This window comes from Dermochelys coriacea, chromosome 8 (genome assembly GCF_009764565.3).
Source record: "Dermochelys coriacea isolate rDerCor1 chromosome 8, rDerCor1.pri.v4, whole genome shotgun sequence".
Taxonomy (NCBI): Eukaryota; Metazoa; Chordata; order Testudines; family Dermochelyidae; genus Dermochelys; species Dermochelys coriacea.
The window spans coordinates 98,851,862-98,879,033 of NC_050075.1; the positions used below are offsets into that span (position 1 = coordinate 98,851,862).

A 27,172-nucleotide genomic window follows, 5' to 3' on the forward strand; every position below is an offset into this window, starting at 1 on the left:
TTTGTCCAAGTGTCTGATAATTCTGTTCTTCACTGTAGTTTCAACCAGTTTCCCTGGTACTGAAGTTAGGCTTACTGGTCTGTAATTGCTACGACCACCTCTGGAGCCTTTTAAAAAAGTTGTCATCATATTAGCTATCCTCCGGTCATCTGATACAGAGGCTGACTTAAGCGATAGGTTACATACCACAGTTCAGGGATTTCCCTCCCCTCCCCCCACGGGGCAGTGTACACCCCCCCGAATCTCCCCAACCCCGCCCTCCCCAGTTTTGTGAACTAGTTACATGCAGTGTTGCCAATTTAGTGATTGTTTGGAAATCTGAATTGAAATTGAAACATTCATACACACTTTAAAAGCATATACAGTGTATGATAAAATACGTGTATCTGAATAAGTATAATAGATTTGAAAAGTATGAACATAGACTAGCTTCCTTATACAGCTGTTGTTTTTGACAATGTCAGTGCATTTGTTTCGGTGATGCTGGCCAACCTAATAATTTCAAATTATGATTTGTAAGCAAAGTCTAAATGAGCTCTCCCTGACAGCTAGTGATGAGCTGGGGTTTGGGGGGAAAGGCTTCAGGACCAGATTGGATTTACATTCACACTTAATCTACCCAGGTATCCAGCAAATAGAGCTGTGTTGCCCAAGTGATAGATTTTGGCTGGGGTTGGGTTACAAATCACTTGAATGAGGCGGGTAATGAAATGTTGTTGTGCTTATTGTATGAGTAAAGGGCAGGAGAACTATACTTACCCTGTGCTGATTGAGGGCATCAAGAGAGAGGGTGGGGAAAGGTGTTTTGCTTGATGGTCTGCCTGAGTCACAAGTACTATTTGACCTGCCCCTCTCCATTGTTTAAAGACAGAGCTGATTAGGCTCCATAGATAGTCTTTTGTTTTGTTAAGTAACCACTACAGCTGAATGACAGGTTTCAGGGTAGCAGCCCTGTTAGTCTGTATTCGCAAAAAGAAAAGGAGTACTTGTGGCACCTTAGAGACTAACAAATTTATTAGAGCATAAGCTTTCGTGAGCTACAGCTCACTTCATCGGATGCACCAAATGCATCCGACGAAGTGAGCTGTAGCTCACGAAAGCTTATGCTCTAATAAATTTGTTAGTCTCCAAGGTGCCACAAGTACTCCTTTTCTTTTTGCGACTACAGCTGAAATCACTGATAATCAGGTCTAAGTGCTTAGACCTGCTGTGGGACAGTGTTTCGGTGGAAGAGACGGCTCAGCCTGCACTAGCAGTGAGGTTCCCCCACTGAGAGCTCAGCTGAAATCACCGAGAGCCAGTGGAACCTCAAGAGACCGACTCCCAGAGGCCACAGCGGTAGGTGGCAGCAGAAGGTGACAGTGCAGGGCCATTGGGACGGAACAATAGAGTGAAAGGTGGCACAACAAACAGCGGCCAGAGTACTATATTTTAGTGACTTCAGTCCAGAATGCTAGATTTGTGACTGGGAAACTTAATAAATATACATTTCCTAGTAGGCCAAGATTTTTAAAATGCATTATTTGCCAAGGTCATTATCCCACATCATCGCTGTCTCAAGAGGTCATTATCTTGGGGAGTTTCTGTACTGAACTTTTTGATTATTATAATTATTTTTTATGTAAGAACAGCCATATTGGGTCAGACCAATGGTCCATCTATCCCAGTATCCTGTCTTCCAACAGTGACTATTCCAGGTGCTTCAGAGGGAAAGAACAGAACAGGGAATCATCAAGTGATCTAACCCCGTCATCCACTCCCAACTTCTGGCAAACAGAGGCTAGGGACACTCCGAGCATGGTGTTGCATCCTTGCCCATCCTGGCTAATAGCCATTGATGGTCCTAACCTCCATGAACTTATCTAGTTCTTTTTTGAACCCTGTTATAATTTTGGCCTTCACAAAAAGTTCCACAGGTGATTGTGCATTGTATGAAGAAATACTTCCTTTTGTTTGTTTTAAACTTGTACCCTATTAATTTCATTGAGTGACCCCTTGTTTCATTGGTTCTTGTGTTAAGTGAAGAGGTAAATAACACTTCGTTATTCATTTTCTCCACACCAGTCAAGATGTTATAAGCCTCTATTATACCCCCTCTTAGTCGTCTCTTTTCCAAGATGAAAAGTTCCAGTCTTTTTAATCTCTTCTCATATGGAATCTGTTTCATACCCCTAATAATTTTTGTTGCCCTTCTCTGAACCTTTTCCAATTCCAGTATGTCTTTTTTGAGACGGGGTGACCATGAACATATCATGAAGGACTGGAAGTACCAGACACACAAGAAGACATGAAAGCATGCAAAATTACAACAAGAAACCAAGAAAGCTGTAGATATAGTGCTTCATTTTTTTTTATTTTTATTTTTCTAAAGTTGAATTTTTATTTATTAGGCAGACAATACAAAGAGATTCACTTAGATTTCCGACTCTGTGATTGTGCCTTCAACACTTTCATAACAATCTTCTGCTCCTCAATAAGGAAAGCTCATTTGATTCTGTCATGGACACATATAGCACAGATGGAACCGCCATAGGCTCTGCTAACACGCTTCTTTGTTTTTAAAAAGAAAAGGAGTACTTGTGGCACCTTAGAGACTAACAAATTTATTAGAGCATAAGCTTTCGTGAGCTACAGCTCACTTCATCGGATGCATTTGGTGGAAAAAACAGAGGAGAGATTTATATACACACACACAGAGAACATGAAACAATGGGTTTATCATACACACTGTAAGGAGAGTGATCACTTAAGATAAGTCATCACCAGCAGCGGGGGGGGGGAAAAGGAGGAAAACCTTTCATGGTGACAAGCAAGGTAGGCTAATTCCAGCAGTTAACAAGAATATCAGAGGAACAGTGGGGGGTGGGGTGGGAGGGAGAAATACCATGGGGAAATAATCACAGGTTTCAGAGTAGCAGCCGTGTTAGTCTGTATTCGCAAAAAGAAAAGGAGTACTTGTGGCACCTTAGAGACTAACAAATTTATTAGAGCATAAGCTTTCGTGAGCTACAGCTCACTTCATCGGATGCATCCGATGAAGTGAGCTGTAGCTCACGAAAGCTTATGCTCTAATAAATTTGTTAGTCTCTAAGGTGCCACAAGTACTCCTTTTCTTTCATGGGGAAATAGTTTTACTTTGTGTAATGACTCATCCATTCCCAGTCTCTATTCAAGCCTAAATTAATTGTATCCAGTTTGCAAATTAATTCCAATTCAGCAGTCTCTCGTTGGAGTCTGTTTTTGAAGCTTTTTTGTTGAAGGATAGCCACTCTTAGGTCTGTGATCGAGTGACCAGAGAGATTGAAGTGTTCTCCAACTGGTTTTTGAATGTTATAATTCTTGACGTCTGATTTGTGTCCATTCATTCTTTTACGTAGAGACTGTCCAGTTTGGCCAATGTACATGGCAGAGGGGCATTGCTGGCACATGATGGCATATATCACATTGGTAGATGCGCAGGTGAACGAGCCTCTGATAGTGTGGCTGATGTGATTAGGCCCTATGATGGTATCCCCTGAATAGATATGTGGACAGAGTTGGCAACGGGCTTTGTTGCAAGGATAGGTTCCTGGGTTAGTGGTTCTGTTGTGTGGTGTGTGGTTGCTGGTGAGAATTTGCTTCAGATTGGGGGGCTGTCTGTAAGCAAGGACTGGTCTGTCTCCCAAGATCTGTGAGAGTGATGGGTCGTCCTTCAGGATAGGTTGTAGATCCTTGATGGTGCGTTGGAGAGGTTTTAGTTGCGGGCTGAAGGTGATGGCTAGTGGCGTTCTGTTGTTTTCTTTGTTGGGCCTGTCCTGTAGTAGGTGACTTCTGGGTACTCTTCTGGCTCTGTCAATCTGTTTCTTCACTTCAGCAGGTGGATATTGTAGTTGTAGGAATGCATGATAGAGATCTTGTAGGTGTTTGTCTCTGTCTGAGGGATTGGAGCAAATGCGGTTATATCGTAGTGCTTGGCTGTAGACAATGGATCGAGTGGTATGATCTGGATGAAAGCTAGAGACATGTAGGTAGGAATAGCGGTCAGTAGGTTTCCGATATAGGGTGGTGTTTATGTGACCATCGCTTATTAGCACCGTAGTGTCCAGGAAGTGGATCTCTTGTGTGGACTGGTCCAGGCTGAGGTTGATGGTGGGATGGAAATTGTTGAAATCATGGTGGAATTCCTCAAGAGCTTCTTTTCCATGGGTCCAGATGATGATGATGTCATCAATGTAGCGCAAGTAGAGTAGGGGCATTAGGGGACGAGAGCTGAGGAAGCGTTGTTCTAAGTCAGCCATAAAAATGTTGGCATACTGTGGGGCCATGCGGGTACCCATCGCAGTGCCGCTGATTTGAAGGTATACATTGTCACCAAATGTGAAATAGTTATGGGTCAGGACAAAGTCACAAAGTTCAGCCACCAGGTTAGCCTTGACAGTATCGGGGATACTGTTCCTGACGGCTTGTAGTCTATCTTTGTGTGGAATGTTGGTGTAGAGGCTTCTACATCCATAGTGGCTAGGATGGTGTTTTTAGGAAGATCACCAATGGACTGTAGTTTCCTCAGGAAGTCAGTGGTGTCTCGAAGATAGCTGGGAGTGCTGGTAACGAAGCAAGAGATCCACACAAGAGATCCACTTCCTGGACACTACGGTGCTAATAAGCGATGGTCACATAAACACCACCCTATATCGGAAACCTACTGACCGCTATTCCTACCTACATGCCTCTAGCTTTCATCCAGATCATACCACTCGATCCATTGTCTACAGCCAAGCGCTACGATATAACCGCATTTGCTCCAACCCCTCAGACAGACAAACACCTACAAGATCTCTATCATGCATTCCTACAACTATAATACCCACCTGCTGAGGTGAAGAAACAGATTGACAGAGCCAGAAGAGTACCCAGAAGTCACCTACTACAGGACAGGCCCAACAAAGAAAACAACAGAACGCCACTAGCCATCACCTTCAGCCCCCAACTAAAACCTCTCCAACGCACCATCAAGGATCTACAACCTAACCTGAAGGACGACCCATCACTCTCACAGATCTTGGGAGACAGACCAGGCCTTGCTTACAGACAGCCCCCCAATCTGAAGCAAATACTCACCAGCAACCACACAACAGAACCACTAACCCAGGAACCTATCCTTGCAACAAAGCCCGTTGCCAACTCTGTCCACATATCTATTCAGGGGATACCATCATAGGGCCTAATCACATCAGCCACACTATCAGAGGCTCGTTCACCTGCGCATCTACCAATGTGATATATGCCATCATGTGCCAGCAATGCCCCTCTGCCATGTACATTGGCCAAACTGGACAGTCTCTACGTAAAGAATGAATGGACACAAATCAGACGTCAAGAATTATAACATTCAAAAACCAGTTGGAGAACACTTCAATCTCTCTGGTCACTCGATCACAGACCTAAGAGTGGCTATACTTCAACAAAAAAGCTTCAAAAACAGACTCCAACGAGAGACTGCTGAATTGGAATTAATTTGCAAACTGGATACAATTAATTTAGGCTTGAATAGAGACTGGGAATGGATGAGTCATTACACAAAGTAAAACTATTTCCCCATGGTATTTCTCCCTCCCACCCCACCCCCCACTGTTCCTCTGATATTCTTGTTAACTGCTGGAATTAGCTTACCTTGCTTGTCACCATGAAAGGTTTTCCTCCTTTTTCCCCCCCCTGCTGCTGGTGATGGCTTATCTTAAGTGATCACTCTCCTTACAGTGTGTATGATAAACCCATTGTTTCATGTTCTCTGTGTGTGTGTATATAAATCTCTCCTCTGTTTTTTCCACCAAATGCATCCGATGCTAGCTCACAAAAGCTTATGCTCTAATAAATTTGTTAGTCTCTAAGGTGCCACAAGTACTCCTTTTCTTTTTGCGAATACAGACTAACACGGCTGCTACTCTGAAACCTGTTCTTTGTTTTTGACAACCTCATAAGGACTTTAGGGCGCACAGCATGAACACCGCGAAGTCTTCCCGGACACACACCACATGCAGACTCTGATGCCTTGCCAACTTTCTCAGTGTAAAGGTAAACAATCTTGTTTCCTGGTGTCTGGGACAGCCTGGTCTTGTTAGAGGCTGTGTTGTAGGACAACCTACGACCGTATGTCAGACGCTGAACCATTTTTTATAGTGCTTCATGGTATGCTTGAGTAGCCAACTTTAATTTTTGTGATGATTTTAAAACATGAGTTAAATCTAATAAAATGGTCATGAAACATTTTTTAGTTTTCACTCTTGCGCCGTACAGCCCATCTTCACCCTCACAGTCTCAACCCTCGTTGGCCTTCATCCCCCCGAATATTCCAGCATCCCCCACCCCCAATTTCAATTCCTGGGGAAAACACTGCCACAGTTAGTAGTTCCACAATTTCATATTTGAATTCCTTCAGAACTTTTGGGTGAATACCACCTGGTCCTGGTGACTTATTACTATTTAATTCATCAGTTTGTTCCAAAACCACATCTATGGACACCTCAATCTGGGATAGTTCCTCAGATTTGCCATCTAAAAAGAATGGCTCAGTTGTGGGAATCTCCATCACATCCTCTGAATACATTTTAAAAATTAATTTATAGAAAAAAGAATGGCTAGTTGGTAGGTCTCAAAATATAATTGTAAATGGGTAGTCATCATTAAATGTATGTACTTCTTGTGGACGCTTCCAGGAATCATTTCTTGGCTCTATGCTATTTAATATTTTTATTAGTGACCTGGAAGAAAACATAAAATCGTTATTGATAAAGTTTGCAGATCACACAAAGATTTGGGGAGTGGTAAATAATGAAGAATATTAAGTCATTGATACAGAGTGAGGCACTTCACCTGGTAAGCTAGGTGCAAGCAAATAATGTGTTTAAATACAGCCAAATGTAGAGTCCTATTTCCAGGAACAGAGTGTGGAGGCCACACTTACAGAATGGGGATCTCTCTCCTGGGAAGCAGGGACTCTGGGGGAAAAAACTTGGGGGTCACGGTGGATAATCAGAAGAACATGAGCTCCCAGTGCAACCCTGTGGCTAAAAGGGCTAATGCAATCCATTGATGTATAAATAGGAATATCAAATAGTAGTGGAGAGATAATATAATCTCCATATTTGGCACAGGTTTGACTGCTACTGGAATATGGTGTCCAGTTCGGGTTTGTACATGTCAAGAAGGTTGTTGAAAAATTGGAGACAGTTCAGAGAAGAGACATGAGAATAATTAAAGGATTGAAAAAATGCCTTATAAAGTGCCATGTGAAATCCCACAGTGTCTGTGGTTTGGGAAGTGTATTCAAGTTGGACAAATTGAGGGTGAAAGGTGGGAATACAGAGATAGGAGTGAAAGGCTGAGACATTTGGCCAACTCTGTAACAGTTTTGAAAGTAAGATTAGTTTCATGTTAAATGTTCTTTGGCTACAATTGTGTTATCACATTACTCATCATCTTGATTATTCTGTGTAACTCTCCCAAAGTAGAAGGAAATTGTCTCAGCTTGCAGCACACATCATGGTGCTCAGTGGAGAACTCATGCAAAAACAGTTATCCCAAAACAAAAGAAACTTCAGAGCCTGATCCTACATTCCTTGGGCACCCAAAACTTCCACTGACACATTTTAGGCATCTACACTGTGATCTTCATTGTAGTATCTTAGCATAGCTATTAAAACTATAGATCAGATTTGTGCATCAAGTCACTCTTCTAACGTAGGCCATATACAGAGTTTGTTTGTATTTTCCAGCAAAAATTAATCCTTTGTACGTACCATATTATGCTTGATTACTAGCACATTTGTTTAGACCTGAGTCCCCATCAGATTAATATGCCCCTAGAGTGTTATTTTTTTGAAAATTAATCTTGTACTAAATTTGTCACCTGTACTCATGTCTTTTTTTTTATTATTATTATAAACAGAACTCAGGACAGTATGTATCACGCACTGACACATGCTACCATACTGGAAATGCAAGCCATGATGACCTTTGATGCCCAGGACATGCTGAATGCAGGAAACACAATGAAAGAAGCTCAAGCCACCTGTCAAAAGTAAGTATGGAGAAGTACATTGGGCAGTTGGTGCCCTCCTCTGAGAAGTCATGACAGATTTGTAGATGAAGGAAGGACATATGCAGTACTGCCAACTCCCATGATTTTATCGTGACTCTAGTGATTTTGGGGTGGCTTTTAGCTGTCGCGTGAAAACATGATGCAAGGCACCAACTCACAAATTTTCCCTTATTCAAAATAGCCACCATCTCCTATTACTGTCAGTGGGGTCGACACCAGCAAGATGGCCGCCATTTCCCTACGGTCTATCTGCATGTGAATGTGAGGCTGCCCTTTATAAAGTTGGCTGCTGCCCCCTATTGTTTTCAGTTGAACTGAAGCCAGGCCTATAGGCAAAATGGCTGCCACTCTATGGGTCGGGGGCTGGACAGGAGCTGTCAGGGACTGTGAGAAGCAACAGAGACACTGGAGGGTGGATGGGGAGAGTGTGGGGGAGCAGGGGCAGACTTTGGGAGCAGGAGAGAGGGATGGGGAGGGGATTGTGGTAGGTCCAGAGCAGGAGGAGGCAGGACGGAAGTGCAGGATGGGGGCAGAGTCAAGGAAGTGTTGCTTCATGCAAAAGGCTAAACCAATCCCATTGTTTTTACTGTGACATTGCTTATATGAATGATGGATATAAGTGTGATGAACTGGGGATTCTGTCTGTACCACTTCCAAATTGTGGATGATTTTATGAAATTGCATCATGAAATCACTGTGTTATGGAAAGCCTATATTTATGTGGATCCCCCAGGAATTGAAGAAGAGCTCTGTGTAGCTCAAAAGCATGTCTCTCTCACTGACAGAAATCGGTCCCATAAAAGATATTACTTCACCCACCTTACCCCTTCATATCCTGGGACCCTCACGGCTACAGCAATGCTGCATTAGCAGGGTTGTATCATGTCTCTGCCAGCCAGGCCTAAGATAATGGTGAGTGATCATCACATAAAGGATTTGCTTTAGCTGGGTGAAGACCCTTCCTCCATTTATCTGAAGGCGGAAAGGGAGTTTGGAAGTAATGGAAAGTGACCAGGAGGAGAACAAAAGAGGCAGATGTCCCCAGCAGGAGTCTATAAAGGGACTCTCAGGTGGAAATGGAAACTGGAGGAGAGAGCTATCTTGCACCAGAGTAGGATGAGGGAGGCTGCTGCAGGAGCAGGGTAGACAATACGATAAAAGACCCTGACTGACTGAACACAGATGATCTCCCAAGGGAGATGAGCTAGTGAGGAACCCTGCGTTTAGTGTGTTTTATTGTTTTGTATGATCTGTACTCTCCTGTGCTATGTATAATTAAGGAGAAAAGAGCCTAAAATTGATAGATTGAACATGGTGGTGTGTGTGCGCGCATAGGCTCCAACTCCTTGAGTGCTCCAGGCCTGGAGCACCCATGGGGAAAAAATGGTGGGTGCTGAGCACCCACCGGCAGTCTCACATCAATTCCCTCCCTTCCCAGTGCCTCCCGCCCAACAGCAGGCCCCATGTATCAGTGCCTCCCAGCCACCACAATCAGCTGTTTCACGGCATGCAGGATGCTGAGAGGGGAGGAGCGAGGACGCAGCGCGTTCGGGGGAGGGGGCAGAACTGGGCGGGAAGAGGCGGGTGGGGGCAGGAAGAGGTGGTGTGGGGGTTGAGCACCCCCTGGCACTTTTTAAAGTTGATGTGAGTGTGTGTGAGAGAGAGTGTGTGTATGTGACCGCTTCACAGCTACTGCACACCCCTAACGGAGTTAAATTGTAAACCAGAAGCTTTCCAGCTGTTGGGCGGAGTTCTGGGAGAGCGGTGTGTTTAAGTAATGAGGGGTCAGGGATGTGCCCAGAGGGGCTAGGGTGGCTGGACAGCAGGTTCCAAGACTCAGAGGGGGGTGCCAGATGGAAAATCTCTGTGCCCTGAGTGTGTGCTTAGGGACACCAAGATTTGGGCAGTGGCTGGACTCCATTGAGGCTCCAAATGCTTAATACACCCCGGGGATCTACAGCAGCAAAGGCTTGGGGTCCCCTCCTAGTCGTCCTAGTGGATGGCCATGAAGGGATGGTCTCTAGGATTTCTGACAGTAATATTTTGTATAGAAACACTGTAATTATGGAATATTACAAATACTTTCAATACTTAATTTTTCTGAAATATTTAATGAAAGGGTTTATATAACTCTGCTCCTGAGGGGGCTGCTCACTGGATAGCTGCCCATTTGTTAACTCTGGTTATTTCTTGCTTATTTGTGAATCTGTCATCTGTTCTTTTATTGCAGGACTACATAAACATGTGAGTTTACTCAAATGTAATGACTGAACATATTTCTCTTCTGCTCTTGCATACTATGTACACAATACTCATTGTTGCTTAAGACCCTGTCTCTTGACACATTCCTATTCAGCTAAACTGGGAAAGTAGGAGTTAATATAAAGGTCTTTAATGTGAATATCTGTAACTCATCAACCTGATAAAGAAATATAAGGTAGGTGTGTGAGTGTGTGTGTGTGAATCATGATGCATTAATTAGGTCAGTGGTACTCAAACTATTTACCATCCAGCCCTTCTTTTTATCAAAGCAAATAAACTAGGACGGGAGAGAGTCAAGATAGGGGAATTGCCATCCATTTCCTATTACTATTTTAAGACTTGTCTACTCTAAAGGGAAAAGTCAATCTTAGCTACACAATTTGAGTTACGTGAATAGTGTAACTCAAATCAACATAGCTTAGATCTGCTTACGGTGGGGTCCACACTATGCGAGTGGAGTATAGGAGTCGATAGGAGAGCGATCTGTGGTCAATTTAGCGGATCTTCACTAGACCCACTAAATTGACCGCCAGTGTATCAATCACTGCACGTCGATCCCCCGGTGAAGTGTACACAAGCCCTTAGGGAAAGTGGAGTCTCCATCTGAGCAGATGGAGAGGCATGCATTTTTGTGAGCATTAAAGATTGGCTTTTCAACCTGGAATGATCTCTCACACATTGGCAGAGAAGTAGAGTGTAATGAAAAAGTCAAGCAACAGACTATAAATCATGATTTGCTGGAGTTTTTAAAATCTCATGATTTTGGGGGGGAGGGGATCTGACTCATGATTTTTGATCTCTTGAGGTTGGCAATACTACATGTGGTTTACATTTCCTCCTATTAGTGGACAGAATGCAAGGAGAAGACAGGGTGGCAGCATGTACAACTCTGTCTGTTGCTGCACTTTATTCAGCTATTCATTTCCATATTCATTTATTTTCCTGTCTCTCCATTCATCAGCTTTGATGAATCCTGCCCTTGTAATAAACATAAGTACAAATAGCTATTCATTATGGATTCAAAGTCAAACCACAATGAACAGCCAAATGTGGCCAATTATGTTGTTAATGAAACATGGATTAGCACAAAATGTTTTTAAACTATTTCATGGAGTAAGACTTTTCTACCTTATTTTGTATGAGTTTGTGAGGGTTACTTAGTATTGTTATTGACGAGTATACTGCTGATAAACAGTATTCGTCAAACTAGCTGATTGAATATAGGTCTTCCGTTTGAATGCATTTTCCTTTGTAATTTACTGGTGGTGTTCTGGTACTGCAGGGTAATTTCAAATTTCACTACAGAAAGAAAAATGAATAAATCGAAAGTTTAGCAAATTATTGCATATTAGCAGATAGTTTATTTATTTACATGATTTTCACTAAAAGAAAAGGAGTACTTGTGGCACCTTAGAGAATAACAAATTTATTAGAGCATAAGCTTTCGTGAGCTACAGCTCACTTCATCGGATGCATTTGGTGGAAAAAACAGAGGAGAGATTTATATATACACACACACACACAGAGAACATGAAACAATGGGTTTATCATACACACTGTAAGGAGAGTGATCACTTAAGATAAGCCATCACCAGCAGCAGGGGGGGGAAAGGAGGAAAACCTTTCATGGTGACAAGCAAGGTAGGCTAATTCCAGCAGTTAACAAGAATATCAGAGGAACAGTGGGGGGTGGGGTGGGAGGGAGAAATACCATGGGGAAATAGTTTTACTTTGTGTAATGACTCATCCATTCCCAGTCTCTTTTCAAGCCTAAGTTAATTGTATCCAGTTTGCAAATTAATTCCAATTCAGCAGTCTCTGGTTGGAGTCTGTTTTTGAAGCTTTTTTGTTGAAGTATAGCCACTCTTAGGTCTGTGATCGAGTGACCAGAGAGATTGAAGTGTTCTCCAACTGGTTTTTGAATGTTATAATTCTTGACGTCTGATTTGTGTCCATTCATTCTTTTACGTAGAGACTGTCCAGTTTGGCCAATGTACATGGCAGAGGGGCATTGCTGGCACATGATGGCATATATCACATTGGTAGATGCGCAGGTGAAGGAGCCTCTGATAGTGTGGCTGATGTGATTAGGCCCTATGATGGTGTCCCCTGAATAGATATGTGGACAGAGTTGGCAACGGGCTTTGTTGCAAGGATAGGTTCCTGGGTTAGTGGTTCTGTTGTGTGGTTGCTGGTGAGTATTTGCTTCAGATTGGGGGGCTGTCTGTAAGCAAGGACTGGTCTGTCTCCCAAGATCTGTGAGAGTGATGGGTCGTCCTTCAGGATGGGTTGTAGATCCTTGATGATGCGTTGGAGAGGTTTTAGTTGGGGGCTGAAGGTGATAGCTAGTGGCGTTCTGTTGTTTTCTTTGTTGGGCCTGTCCTGTAGTAGGTGACTTCTGGGTACTCTTCTGGCTCTGTCAATCTGTTTCTTCACTTCAGCAGGTGGGTATTGTAGTTGTAGGAATGCATGATAGAGATCTTGTAGGTGTTTGTCTGTCTGAGGGGTTGGAGCAAATGCGGTTCTATCGTAGAGCTTGGCTGTAGACAATGGATCGAGTGGTATGATCTGGATGAAAGCTAGAGGCATGTAGGTAGGAATAGCGGTCAGTAGGTTTCCGATATAGGGTGGTGTTTATGTGACCATCGCTTATTAGCACCGTAGTGTCCAGGAAGTGGATCTCTTGTGTGGACTGGTCCAGGCTGAGGTTGATGGTGGGATGGAAATTGTTGAAATCATGGTGGAATTCCTCAAGAGCTTCTTTTCCATGGGTCCAGATGATGAAGATGTCATCAATGTAGCGCAAGTAGAGTTGGGGCATTAGGGGACGAGAGCTGAGGAAGCGTTGTTCTAAGTCAGCCATAAAAATGTTGGCATACTGTGGGGCCATGCGGGTACCCATCGCAGTGCCGCTGATTTGAAGGTATACATTGTCACCAAATGTGAAATAGTTATGGGTGAGGACAAAGTCACAAAGTTCAGCCACCAGGTTAGCCTTGACAGTATCGGGGATACTGTTCCTGACGGCTTGTAGTCCATCTTTGTGTGGAATGTTGGTGTAGAGGGCTTCTACATCCATAGTGGCTAGGATGGTGTTTTTAGGAAGATCACCAATGGACTGTAGTTTCCTCAGGAAGTCAGTGGTGTCTCGAAGATAGCTGGGAGTGCTGGTAACGAAGGGCCTGAGGAGGGAGTCTACATAGCCAGACAATCCTGCTGTCAGGGTGCCAATGTTTAGTGCTGAAGTTTTCATTGTCATCCAATTTTGCTTTGAGGTGTTACATATGTGTGAAAATAATGGCTGGATACACATAATAAGGAGACTAGCAGATTTCTGGTGCAATTTACAACATAAAAGGTGAGATAACAGTGGGTGGGTGCAAGCTGGAGTGGAGGTGTGTTCGTGGCATTATGGAAAGCCCGGTAAAAGGTACCGTTTTTCAGTGATTCCCCTTCTTTTTAAGAATGACCAGATTTATTTTTCTTTCCCATTAGATTTAGGAAGAAATCGACTGTAGCTGATTCTTTTAGCAACCTTGTGCATAGACAAAACCTCGAACACTTTACTGAAGGTAAGATTCCATCTGGCTCATGTAATGTTTTTGTTTTTTTTTTTCCCCTGTGCCTTTCACTGATGGGAATTTGCAGGGCTAACTTTACAGATTCAGCGGTGATGGTGGGTGGTGTTTGGGATCTTTTCAGACACTTACAACTGGATGCCTGTAGGCTTTTGGGTGGAATTCAAGATGTTGGGTCTCACCTCTGGGAGAAATTGCCTCTCTCTCTGTGTGATATTGCCAAAGTGGGAATCCGTGGAGACTCTCGAATTGAAACAGCCTTGATTTAATTAAGAGGGACCTGCTAGCAGGGAACCCTCCATGAGGATCCCTCAAATCTTAGTCTGCTTGAGCCTGTTAACCTCCAGACATGCTGCAAAGCCAATATTTTCTTATATGCACTTGTGCACAGGGCAGGATGAGTCTTGGAGAAGTTTAGTGATGGCCAGGATTTTCTGCTCTTTTGGGACCAGGAGAGGCCATTTGCTCCTATTAATGTATTTACTGAAAATGTATAAAATCTGAAATTTGCTAATCCCGCTAGGCTCTGGTTCTCTGACATCAGTTTCATTACACAGTGTAATTCCAATTCCACGTAGCAATGTACAAGTTCTATCTTGTTTGCATCTGGGCAACACAGTCCATTTAATCGCATGACCCTATCTCATTTAGTCCAATTGTGCGTCATGCCCTTGATTAGTTGTTATAGTGTACTGTGTTTGCACACATTCATGTTTTTATTATCAAGGAAATGACCGTTTTTAATAAAGAAAGAGATCTAATAGAGCATTACGTAACCATTTAAATTCAGGTTTCAGAGTAGCAGCAGTGGTTAGTTTGTATTTGCAAAAAGAAAAGGAGTACTTGTGGCACCTTAGAGACTAACAAATTTATCTGAGTATTAGCTTTCGTGAGCTACAGCTCACTTCATTGGATGCATTCAGTGGAAATGCATCCGATGCATAAACTTGTTTGCTCTATTAGATCTCTTTCTTTGTTAAAAAACAATCATTTCCTTGATAATAAAAACGTGAATGCGTGCAAACACAGTACACTATAACAACTAATCAAGGGCATGACGCACAATTGGACTAAATGAGATAGGGTCATGCGATTAAAACAGCTTAGCACTATTGCCCAAGATCTAGGAGGGAAATAATACTAAATTATTTTTGTTTCATGATCTTGTCTGTCACTTGGATTATATTTGGTCACGGAAGCAAGAGTGTGTGTGTATTTCAGTCAATGTAGACAAACACTCGCAAAATAGTTTAATAATTGCTATTATCTAATTGTTATTATCTAATAACTGCTAATAATTTGCTGAACAGGATCTCATGACTATTAGAGGAATAAACTCTTAAGGGTGGGAGGTGGAAAGTAATTAGAGGATTGCCACCCCTACATGTGTAAAAATCATGAGTTAAGTATCAAAAAATCATGAGATGGGCATAAAAATAATGAAATTTACTAAAGAATACTAATATTGGGATTCTTATTTGTCTTCTGGTTTCTGAGCCTTTAGAGTGCACTCAGATCAAGTTTTCAGACTTTTCTCCATAATCACGAGAGCTAGAAACTTAATAAAGAAAAAAAAAACACCCTGAGATTCCCACATGACTCCAGGAGCCTGGGCTTAAAATCCCTGCACCAAATATCACAAGACTCGCGAATAAATCTAGAGAGTTGTCAACACCGTAATACTGCACAAAACAAGCTGAACGTGATCTCTGAAGGAAGTACATTAAGGCGAATTAGTCTTGGGTTGGACTACATTTAATATGTGGGCTTGTGTTCCGTAGAGCTACGTATGTTGGACCGTGCAGGCAATTAAAGTAAGATTGTAGTATTCAACAATCCATTTCCAAAAATGAAACCAGCATTTCAGCTTTTTGGGCTCTTCTTGTATAAGATTCAGTTCCCTAGCATTCAGATGTGATATTTTCTTTCTTTCTTTGTATTAATTCTGTATTTGTGAGGTGGTTGGCTCAAGAGCTTAAAGTGGGCATAGCCTACATGTTCATTCTGGAGCCACTGCCGTTTTTATCGTGTGTGACCATCCTCTGTCCAGTTGCTGTTGTGCATCATTATAGCCTTCAGCCTGAGGTGGGAGGGGCACAAAATAAAGCTCTTCCCTCAAGACCTCCATTAATGCCACCTCCGTTAATGCCATCAATCTGTTGATAGATGCAGGGCTGACCTGTGTGCTTTGCAACCCAGGATGGAAAATGTTTTTGGCTGCCCCAAAAAAGGAAAAAATAGACACCCCTCCCAAAAAAAAACAGAACAAAACAAAATTGCTGAGTGATGTGGCATCCTCCCGCCCCCTCCATCTGTTGATCTGGTGTCCCTGGAAGTTGGTGCTCAGGACGACTGCCCTGAATAGAGGGGAAGTGCTCAGGACTGGTTCACACACCTCTTCCCTAGCTCCTTTTTCTTTGCCCTTTCACACCCCCCACCCCAACCCCTAAATGAAAGGTCTTGCCTCCTGTGGCTCCAGGAGAAAAGGGCAGAAGATATGATATGTCCGCAGCCTCTGTCTTTGTGTTGCTGTCTTGTTGGCCCATGTTTGATGCTGCTACAACCTCACAGCAATAGGTGTTTAGCAGGGATAGCACTTTGTTTTCAAATCACTGTATTAACATTAACTAATTCTCTCAACCCCCCCCCCCCACCCTCCCCCCGGGAGAGGCAAGTTGGTGTCATTATCCTCATTATACAGAGGGGGAAGCAGAGGCACAGAAACGAAATGCTCAATCTAAGACTGGTTGTCACAGATTCTAGTGAGTGCCCCTTCCTGGCCACTCACTAGGGGGGCTGGGAAGGGAATCCAAACCTTTGCTGTGCTGGATTGCTGGGTATTTCAAGCTCCTGGAGCCTGAATGGAGTCTAGCCACTGCCCCACTCTCAGGGTCCCTAGGCACACTCTCAGGGTGCTGATCTTCTATCTGGCACCACCTTCGAGTGTCAGAACCTGCTGTCCAGCAGCTTAGCCCCTCTGAGTTCAGTGCTGACCTATCACACTCCCCAAGATTTAAACACACCCCTCCCCCAGAACTACTCTCCAGAGATGAGAAACTTCTCATTTATAGTTTAATTCTCTTAGGGGCACACAGTAGTTGTGAAGCAGCCAACACCCGCACTCTGCCAAGTCTAACACCTTTATGCTCTTTTTTTATCCTTAATCATGTAAAACACGGGCAAGTACAGATCATACAAAATAATAAACTTCTGAAGTGGCAATATCCCTCACTTTCTATTTCACCCTTCCCTTGGGAGCCGTGGATCTAGGCAAGGATGGTGTCCCCTGACTCATGCAGGCTGTTACGTGGTGAGTGGTTGCTTCCTCATGAATTGGAGAACATGGCTGGCCACTAAGCAGACTAGCCTCTACCCTTTTAAAAACCTTCAGTGCCCTGTGTCAGGTAACACCTTTGCCAGTTCCCCACATGAGCACAAACTCCTGTCTGGTGACTTTGATGCCAAAGTGACTTGCCCCCTGCTAAACTAGTTTTCCTGGGCAGGGATCATTCTTTTGTCTAATGTGAATAGATTTCCAACGATTGGGTACCCTCTGTTGTTCTTTTGCTACAGGCCTTTGGACTGTTCAACCCAAGATGGAGGCAAACAGCATAGAGAAGGCAAAAGGCTTCATATTCAGAATGGAGTGTGCAGGCTGACACAGACACACAGGGTTCATAATCTCATACAGAATTAATAAATCATACAAACCTATTCCCTGCTCAGTACGGAGTGTCAGAACCAGGATTAGAATTCAGGTGGGGCAAAGCAAGCTTGCTTATGCCATCTTGCCAAAGTGCCTCTCCTTGGCTTGGAGGTAACTCTTCTAGGGTGACAATAGATTGGTCTCCATGCCCATGTGGGTCCTCGTTCAGCAAAGCACTTAAATACATGCTTGACCTTCAGTATGTGACTTACCCCATCTCTATGCAGTATAGCATTTTCGTTTAAATGCCTCTGTGGATAGGGATGGGATGATTTATATGCTTAAAATTAAGTACTTTCTTTGTTGAATAGAGCCTTCATCCTTATTTCTCTGCTGAGACTGCTACAATTTCTGGTGATAGCCATTGTATTCTAGATCCCGCTCTGCCAAGATCTGGGCTGAGACCCCCCCAACTCGTTTCATATAGCCACCGAACAGCCACTTGGTAACAATTTTGTGTTACTATCACGTGGTGTTAGTTCAACAACCTGGAAGAAACAAAGTCTGTGATCAGATTTTCTTTTTGAGGTTTTCCCACCCTTTGCATTTATTGTATTCTGTTTTCCTATTTGGGGGTATAATACTACTACTTTAATTAATCTGTTGTCTGATTGTGTCTTTTCCTCTCCCCCCCCCCCCTTTCACACTAGAGGAAATTCATGCAGAAGTTTGCTATGCTGAATGCTTGCTTCAGAGAGCAGCTCTCACATTCCTGCAGGTACAGTACCACCCGTTCAGGCTGTTTCATGAAAGCAGGAGGGGAACAGGAGGTTTTGAAAATCAGTTGCATACAGATGGAAATCTTTATGTGGGACATTAAAGTGCACATTTTCATACACCCATGCAAGTGACCCAGGTCCAGTTTACTGGACCAAGTGTCTGGGCCCACATCCTCCAGGGTATTTAGGCACCTAACTTCCTTTTGAAATCCTAAGTGCCTAAGATGTGGGCCTTACTTCTTGGTCTCAGAGTGCTGTGGAGGCAGCTGCAGTCTGTGTGGAGGGAACATCTTGCAGCTGTCTCCAGCACCCTCTCTGCATGACTTAGGAGTGATGCTGAGGTACTTGGAAAGCAGTTGTCCTCACGTTCTTTGGCTGGGTGGAAGGTCACTTCAGTAAGCGTGGTAAGCGTATGAATGGGGATGGGATAGCATGGAAGAGGAACAAAGGCCATTGGAGCTGTAGCATGCAGCAGAGCTTGTTCCTCTGCTTCCCCCAAAATCCAATGGGTAATCAAAGTAATGAATCTACTTTAACAAGGTTGTTCTTGAAGGGCTATCTCCCCTGGATGTTCCACTGTTGTTACTAGACAGTGCAGATTTGTGTTCTGGAAGAAAAAGCATTCCCTCTCTCTTTCTCCGTGTATCTTTTGCTTAGAGTATAAAAGTTTGGCTTGCCCCATGAGATAACATTAGCAGCTGTCAGCTGAACTTCAGTCTGTGGTTAAAGCAGGTGAATGAGAGTTGCAGTTCTTAATTTCTATTCCTGACTCAGTTGCTTCCCATAGTGCGGTGGACAAGTCACTTATTCTCTCTGCCTCCCCATCTGTGAAGAGGAGATAATCAAATTTACCAGCTTTGTAAACTGATTTGATATCTGTGGCTGAAAGGCACTACATAGTGCTGGTAGTGTTCTTAGTATCTTAGGAAAGGGACATTTATGGCAGCTCTGTTGGCCGTAAATGGTACATTTCTTTTTAAAACCATTCATGCATCCATAAGAAACGTACAAGAAAGGGCATAACTTCTTCTGCCTCCTACGCATAAAGAAGGCCCTGTTCATGTGCTCCCTCTTCTCACAGCATGGTCTGTACAGCATTGCTTAGGCTGGGATGCACAAGACATCATTCATTTTCTGTTTTAGCATTTTAATTTTTCATGGAAGCAAGACCTAGTTTTAAAAATTAAATGAAGGTTCTTTACCACTTATACTTACTCAGAGTTTTTAAAGTGGTTACTTCAGATACTTAATGAAGATTACCAAAACACTGTAAAAAGCCACTTTGCCCTTTTCCCAGGAAGTACAAACTACAGTAAAAGCTTTGTTATCTGGCATGTTGGGGGAATGGGGGATTCCAGTTCGTCAAAAATTCTGGTTAAGTAAGAGTTATACTTGCCAATGGAGGGAGCGAGTTTGAGTGTGGGAGGGGGCTCAAGGCTGGGGGTTGGGGCATGAGAGGAAGTGCGGGGTGCAGCTCTGGGAGAGAGTTTGGGTGTGGGAGGGGGGTTGGGGCAGGGAGTTGGGCATGGGAGGGGCTTCGGGGTACCGGATCCTGGCAGCGCTCAACTCGGGCGACTCGCTGCAAGTGCCAACATGTCCCTGCTGCTCCTAGGTGGAGGCACAGCCAGGCAGCTCTGCGCACTGCCTCCACCCACAGGCACCGCCCCCACAGCTACCGGCCAATAGGAACTGCAAAGCCAGCACTCAGGGCGGGGACAGCATATGGAGCCCTGTGGCCGTTCCACCATCTAGGAGCAGCAGGGACATGTTGTCGCTTCTGGGGAGCCATGAGGAGCCAGGTAGAGCCTGCTGGCCCCACGACAACTGGACTTTTAATGTCCCGGTGTGCAGTGCTGACCGGAGCTGCTAAGGTCACTTTTTGACTGGGTGTTCTGGTCAAAAACTGGACACCTGGCATCCCTGTGAAGATTTGTATTGGGAGATATCAGAAATGCCGGCTTCTAGAGCTTTCCAGTTGGTAAAGGGCCAGATAATACAGCTTTTACTGTGTTGACAGTTCAAAGGCTTTTGGTTCATAGCATTTGTTCCTTTCTACTATTAGAACTGAATTTGAAATACATAGCGCATGGGTGCCAGTCAGCAGCTGCTTTCTCAAATCAGCCTCAGGGTTTCCCTAGGGAGGTTGATATTCAGGCATCTCTTGTAGCATTGATTCTTTTCATTCTTAGCAAATGTGACTTTTCTGAATTTCTGGGCTGAAACTGAAGTAAATGTCCTGTTTCTGAAACCTTCCCCCAACTGCTAAACAGAAAGCAGCCTTTAAACTAGTATGTATGATGCACTGTGGAACCCTCCAGCTGAATGATGGAAATAAACATTTGCTCTATGGAACAAAAGTAAACAGGGTCACATTGTTCTGTGAGCATTTGCTGCACCAGGATTTGGATTAAACTCTCTGGGGACATGTTATCATACCAGGAGTGACACACTCATTTATACTGCACAGCTTCTCTCTCAGCTATCGCTAATGTATAATGCCCCTCAGTGTGGAATTTGCAGATGGTTCAGTATTGTTGATGGAGACTCTGGGACTAAGCCCTGCCCTTCAGCTCAAGCTACCAGATTTTCTGCCCCCAGCAGCAGACCAAGTTGGCAGTTCAGTTTCTTCTAGCAATTTTGTTTTCTAACTTTTAATTTCTATTTATTTTTGTGCAGTAGTGACTTCATTTCATCATCTAGCTCCTCTTTCCCTCTCCTGAGGTGAAGAATCTCTGGAGTATACATGCTCTCATCCTCTGGTTTCTCTGGTACAGCACCTCTGAAGTGAGCTCCCTCTGCCCTTCACTGCAGCAGCAAACACAGAGCCAAGTGTGTGAGTTGTTGTTATAGGCAGCTTCTTAAGCGCCTCAGTGGGCCTGGTATACCCCACTGACCCTTGTGCTGCCAGAATATGAGCTTTGAGTTGGAGAGACCTGTAGGGCCTTGACCACCTCCTGAAATCTCTAATCCCCTGTGGAAGGCTCCATACCCATACATGGACAGCATGCCAATTGGTACCCTGTTGAGAGAAATAGACCAATTCATAATATGTCAGCAGCTGAAAAGGATACATACCCACTGGTGCTTCAAAAAATCGAGGAGAACTTTTTGAACCCAATGCAGAAAATTGCTCACCCATGGCTCAAAACTACTTGGCTCTGGCCATAATTTTCCTACCATGGTAAAGATTTGCAAAGATCCAAAACATCATTGTATCATTCATTTCCTGGCAGTGGTCATCTCTAGCCAATTATCTCCTACAGGTAGGATTGCTGGTGCCAAGTTGTCAAGGTTCCTTCCCCACTCTGAACTCTAAGGTACAGATGTGGGGACCTGCATGAAAGACCCCCTAAGCTTATTCTTACCAGCTTAAATTAAAAACTTCCCCAAGGTAAAAACTTTGCCTTGTCCTTGAACAGTATGCTGCCACCATCAAGCGTTTTAAACAAAGAACAGGGAAAGAGCCCACTTGGAGACGTCTTCCCCCAAAATATCCCCCCAAGCCCTACACCCTCTTTCCAGGAGAAGGCTTGATGATAATCCTCACCAATTGGTACAGGTGAACACAGATCCAAACCCTTGGATCTTAACAACAATGAAAAATCAATCAGGTTCTTAAAAGAAGAATTTTAATTTAAAGAAAAGGTAAAAGAATCACCTCTGTAAAATGTAAAAGGATGGTAAATACCTTATAGGGTAATCAGATTCAAAACCTAGAGAATCCCTCTAGGCAAAATCTTAAGTTACAAAAAGACACAAAAACAGGAATATACATTTCCTCCAGCACAGCTTATTTTACCAGCCATTAAACAAAAGAAAATCTAATGCATTTTCTAGCTAGATTACTTACTAACTTAAGAGGAGTTGGAAGGCTTGCATTTCTGATCCGTTCCCAGCAAAAGCATCACACAGGGAGACAGAACCCTTTGTTCCTCCCCACCTCCAGATTTAAAAGTATCTTATCTCCTCATTGGTCATTTTGGGTCAGGTGCCAGCGAGGTTACCTTTAGCTTCTTTACCCTTTACAGGTGAAAGGGTTTTGCCTCTGGCCTGGAGGGATTGTATAGCATTGTATACAGAAAGATGGTTACCCTTCCCTTTATATTTATGACACAAGTACTGGCTTCATCTCCGAATGAAATTTTTCAAAATGCACCCTCCAGATATTCCTTTAAGGACATGGAACCATTTACTGGGTACAATGCAAAATTAGATGTCCTTCTCAGATCACCTTCAAAAGTCCATTTTTTGGGCATGTAAGTACAACCAACATGCTCAAGCAAGTCTCACAAGGTGGAGTGCATACATGGATGACAAACTGTCAAAAATTTAGAATCCACATTCATTTAATTTGCTTAGATACAACACTGACAAAGTTGTCAGAATGAAAACATACACGCATGACTGCATAGTTCAGACCAGTGGTCCATTTAGTCCAATATCTCATTTATAATTGTGGCCGGAATGCTGCTTCAAAAGAAAGTGCAAGAAACCACATTGTAGATAATTATAGTGCTCATAGGGGACATTTCCTGCTACCTCCCATGTAGATGTTTGTTTATGATTGAAGCATCAGTGTTGATATCCCTTTCAAAAATAAGGAGTAGCCAGCTGTCAAAGCTTCTCTGAGACAATGGAAATAATATCTTGGACAGAGAAGAATCTGCTACCTTTCAAGACAGATCTCATAAAGGATATAGAAAAGAGGGAAAAGGTCTCCCCATAGTCCTCTAATGGCTCAAAAGGCACTCCGTACTTGATAGACAGCCCAGGAACCTCCATTGCACCTGCAGAAAACACCATGCCTCTTTAAGCAGGGGCTTCTTCATGCAGACTTGGACCACCTACAGTTACAGCCTGGGCATTGGAAGAGAAAGTGTAATTCAGCAAGGATTTGCCATTAGCCTTGTTGAGAAATTTTGATATCCAAAGAGAACTCAATCAGGAAACTTCACTCATTGATCTGGTCACATTACATTTCTGGTGTGAGGGGAAACAGAAAGCTCTTTGGGAAACAGACTGTATTTTGTACAGTACCCAGCACAATGGGACCAAGGCCTAGATGTTGCCATAATACAAATAATAATCATAGAACTGTAGGGATGGAAGGGACCTCATAAGGTCATTAAGTTGAGCCCCCTTTGCTGAGGCAGGACCAATTAAAACTATACCATCCCTGACAGGTGTTTGTCCAACCTGTACTTCAAAACCTCCGATGATGGGGATTCTACAGTCTCCCTTGGAAGAATATTCCAGAGCTTAACTTCCCCTACAGTCCTACTTTCACTGGACATGGAGAATAATTGTTTGCTGTCCTCTTTGTAACAGCCTGAACATATTTGAAGGCTATTACCAGGTCCCTGCTTGCTCGTCTTTTCTCAAGACTAAACATGTCTAGTTTATTAACCTTTCCTCATAGGTCAGGTTTTTTAAACCTTGTATCATTGTTGTCGCTCTCCTCTGGACTCTCTCAATTTTGTCCACATCTTTTCTAAAGTGTGGCACCCAGAATTAGATACAGTACTCCAGCTGAGGCCTCACGGGTGATGAGCCAAGCAAGACAATTGTAAAATTCTGTTGATATCAGCTACACTAGAGTTTCTCCAGAATGATTGACTGGAGTCCTACACAACCAAGCACTGCAGAAAAGTGGGAACCAGCCCTAGCAACATTCTTTAGAAAGGCACATCGGACTCCCCACCTGAGCATCAGATGTCAAGATTAATCAGGATGACAGATTAGACAAGCCTGTGTCTGGCTTTTCCACCTTTGCCACTGAAAGACAGGTTTTGGAATTAGTTCCTTTATCTGTACAAGAACCACACTACTATTGTCATGAAAAAAAGGCTAAAGCTCCAGAAACTTTTCAGTTCAATGGAAGTTCTTCTTTCCACAGTTCCTCAGAAATAGCTCTCCCTGCTTTTTATTCCAATCCTTTGGAAGGTAGTGACATAAATGGGCATTCTCAGCATTCTAAAGATGTATCTCAAGTATATTGAGGACACACACACGGTTCATCTCATTCCCTCCAAAATTCACAGCCTTCAGACCTCAAAATTGCATCAGACAAGATATTAAAATCCTGCAGCAATTGACATGCTAGGCATTTGGAGGATTATTTATGGAGTAGGAATCCCCCAAAGTGCATGAGCTTCATCTGAGGAAGTTTGCAAAATAAGTTTCCATTCCTCTGCAGAGACCTCCTTTTGTAGGAAGGTTCCCTACTGGATTGGCTCCTTAAACTACAAAATTCTTGCTTTAAAAGGTGGCGCAAGGAGATAATTTCCATTCCAGACTAGTATTCTACAATGATAATTACAACTCTGCTTATCCTCCCCCACCACCACTTCTTTGATTCACTGCTCCTTACTCTCTATTAATGATGAATGTGGAGAGAAGCTGTGCAGCAGAATGAAAAATTTCTTGCCTGATAATTTTCTTCCTGTTAGCAAATTCTTCCCTCACTCAGACCACCCGTGTCATCTGGTAAATGACTCGAATACAGTTGGTAACAAATTGATTTTTTTCTCTAAAGGGAGATTTTAACATAAATTTAATTCATATATTATATCAAGCTGTTGTCTTTGATGCTAATATTTGATTCCTGGAGTGTTTCTTCAGCTTTTTGAAACACTCTTTTGCTGGCCTGAGTTGAAGGGCAGGGCTTAGTCCTGGAGCCTGCAGCTTGGCTCCGTATCCCACAGGTGGGGGGCATTACCCATTAGTGATGAATGAGGAAAGAAGCTAGGAACAGAAAATTATCAAGCGGTTTCTCATAGGTTAAGTCGTAATTCTTAACTCAAAGGCCCCTACATATTTTATCTTGCAGATTCCATGTTTCTTATGTTTTGTTATGCAATATCTGAGCGTTTGTTACATTGCTTTTTATGGCTGTGCTTCACACTTACCATTGGTTTCAGAGTAGCAGCCGTGTTAGTCTGTATTCGCAAAAAGAAAAGGAGTACTTGTGGCACCTTAGAGACTAACAAATTTATTAGAGCATAAGCTTTCATGAGCTACAGCTCACTTCATCGGATGCATTTGGTGGAAAAAACAGAGGAGAGATTTATATACACACACACACACACAGAGAACATGAAACAATGGGTTTATCATACACACTGTAAGGAGAGTGATCACTTAAGATAAGCCATCACCAGCAGCAGGGGGGGGAAAGGAGGAAAACCTTTCATGGTGACAAGCAAGGTAGGCTAATTGCAGCAGTTAACAAGAATATCGGAGGAACAGTGGGGGGTGGGGTGGGTGGGAGAAATACCATGGGGAAATAGTTTTACTTTGTGTAATGACTCATCCATTCCCAGTCTCTATTCAAGCCTAAGTTCATTGTATCCAGTTTGCAAATTAATTCCAATTCAGCAGTCTCTCGTTGGAGTCTGTTTTTGAAGCTTTTTTGTTGAAGTATAGCCACTCTTAGGTCTGTGATCGAGTGACCAGAGAGATTGAAGTGTTCTCCAACTGGTTTTTGAATGTTATAATTCTTGACGTCTGATTTGTGTCCATTCATTCTTTTGCGTAGAGACTGTCCAGTTTGGCCAATGTACATGGCAGAGGGGCATTGCTGGCACATGATGGCATATATCACATTGGTAGATGCGCAGGTGAAGGAGCCTCTGATTGTGTGGCTGATGTGATTAGGCCCTATGATGGTATCCCCTGAATAGATATGTGGACAGAGTTGGCAACGGGCTTTGTTGCAAGGATAGGTTCCTGGGTTAGTGGTTCTGTTGTGTGGTGTGTGGTTGCTAGTGAGTATTTGCTTCAGATTGGGGGGCTGTCTGTAAGCAAGGACTGGTCTGTCTCCCAAGATCTGTGAGAGTGATGGGTCGTCCTTCAGGATAGGTTGTAGATCCTTGATGATGCGTTGGAGAGGTTTTAGTTGGGGGCTGAAGGTGATGGCTAGTGGCGTTCTGTTGTTTTCTTTGTTGGGCCTGTCCTGTAGTAGGTGACTTCTGGGTACTCTTCTGGCTCTGTCAATCTGTTTCTTCACCTCAGCAGGTGGGTATTGTAGTTGTAGGAATGCATGATAGAGATCTTGTAGGTGTTTGTCTCTGTCTGAGGGGTTGGAGCAAATGCGGTTATATCGTAGTGCTTGGCTGTAGACAATGGATCGAGTGGTATGATCTGGATGAAAGCTAGAGGCATGTAGGTAGAAATAGCGGTCAGTAGGTTTCCGATATAGGGTGGTATTTATGTGACCATCGCTTATTAGCACCGTAGTGTCCAGGAAGTGGATCTCTTGTGTGGACTGGTCCAGGCTGAGGTTGATGGTGGGATGGAAATTGTTGAAATCATGGTGGAATTCCTCAAGAGCTTCTTTTCCATGGGTCCAGATGATGAAGATGTCATCAATGTAGCGCAAGTAGAGTAGGGGCATTAGGGGACGAGAGCTGAGGAAGCGTTGTTCTAAGTCGGCCATAAAAATGTTGGCATACTGTGGGGCCATGCGGGTACCCATCGCAGTGCCGCTGATTTGAAGGTATACATTGTCACCAAATGTGAAATAGTTATGGGTGAGGACAAAGTCACAAAGTTCAGCCACCAGGTTAGCCGTGACAGTATCGGGGATATTGTTCCTGACGGCTTGTAGTCCATCTTTGTGTGGAATGTTGGTGTAGAGGGCTTCTACATCCATAGTGGCTAGGATGGTGTTTTTAGGAAGATCACCAATGGACTGTAGTTTCCTCAGGAAGTCAGTGGTGTCTCGAAGATAGCTGGGAGTGCTGGTAACGAAGGGCCTGAGGAGGGAGTCTACATAGCCAGACAATCCTGCTGTCAGGGTGCCAATGTCTGAGATGATGGGGCGTCCAGG

General features: G+C 43.5%; 1 protein-coding gene and 1 pseudogene across 2 annotated transcripts in view; one reads left to right on the forward strand and one right to left on the reverse strand.

Moving 5' to 3' along the window:
* Nucleotides 1-27,172, forward strand: part of TTC39A (tetratricopeptide repeat domain 39A) — an 87,092-nt gene that overhangs the window by 27,277 nt on the left and 32,643 nt on the right. For both annotated transcript variants that reach the window (XM_043520248.1, XM_038412385.2), the window contains exons 3-5: nucleotides 7,925-8,056; nucleotides 13,835-13,911; nucleotides 18,274-18,341. In XM_043520248.1, coding sequence (XP_043376183.1) covers nucleotides 7,925-8,056; nucleotides 13,835-13,911; nucleotides 18,274-18,341 — 277 coding nt within the window. The remainder of the gene's footprint in view (nucleotides 1-7,924; nucleotides 8,057-13,834; nucleotides 13,912-18,273; nucleotides 18,342-27,172) is intronic.
* LOC119859787 lies at nucleotides 2,367-6,325 on the reverse strand (annotated as a pseudogene).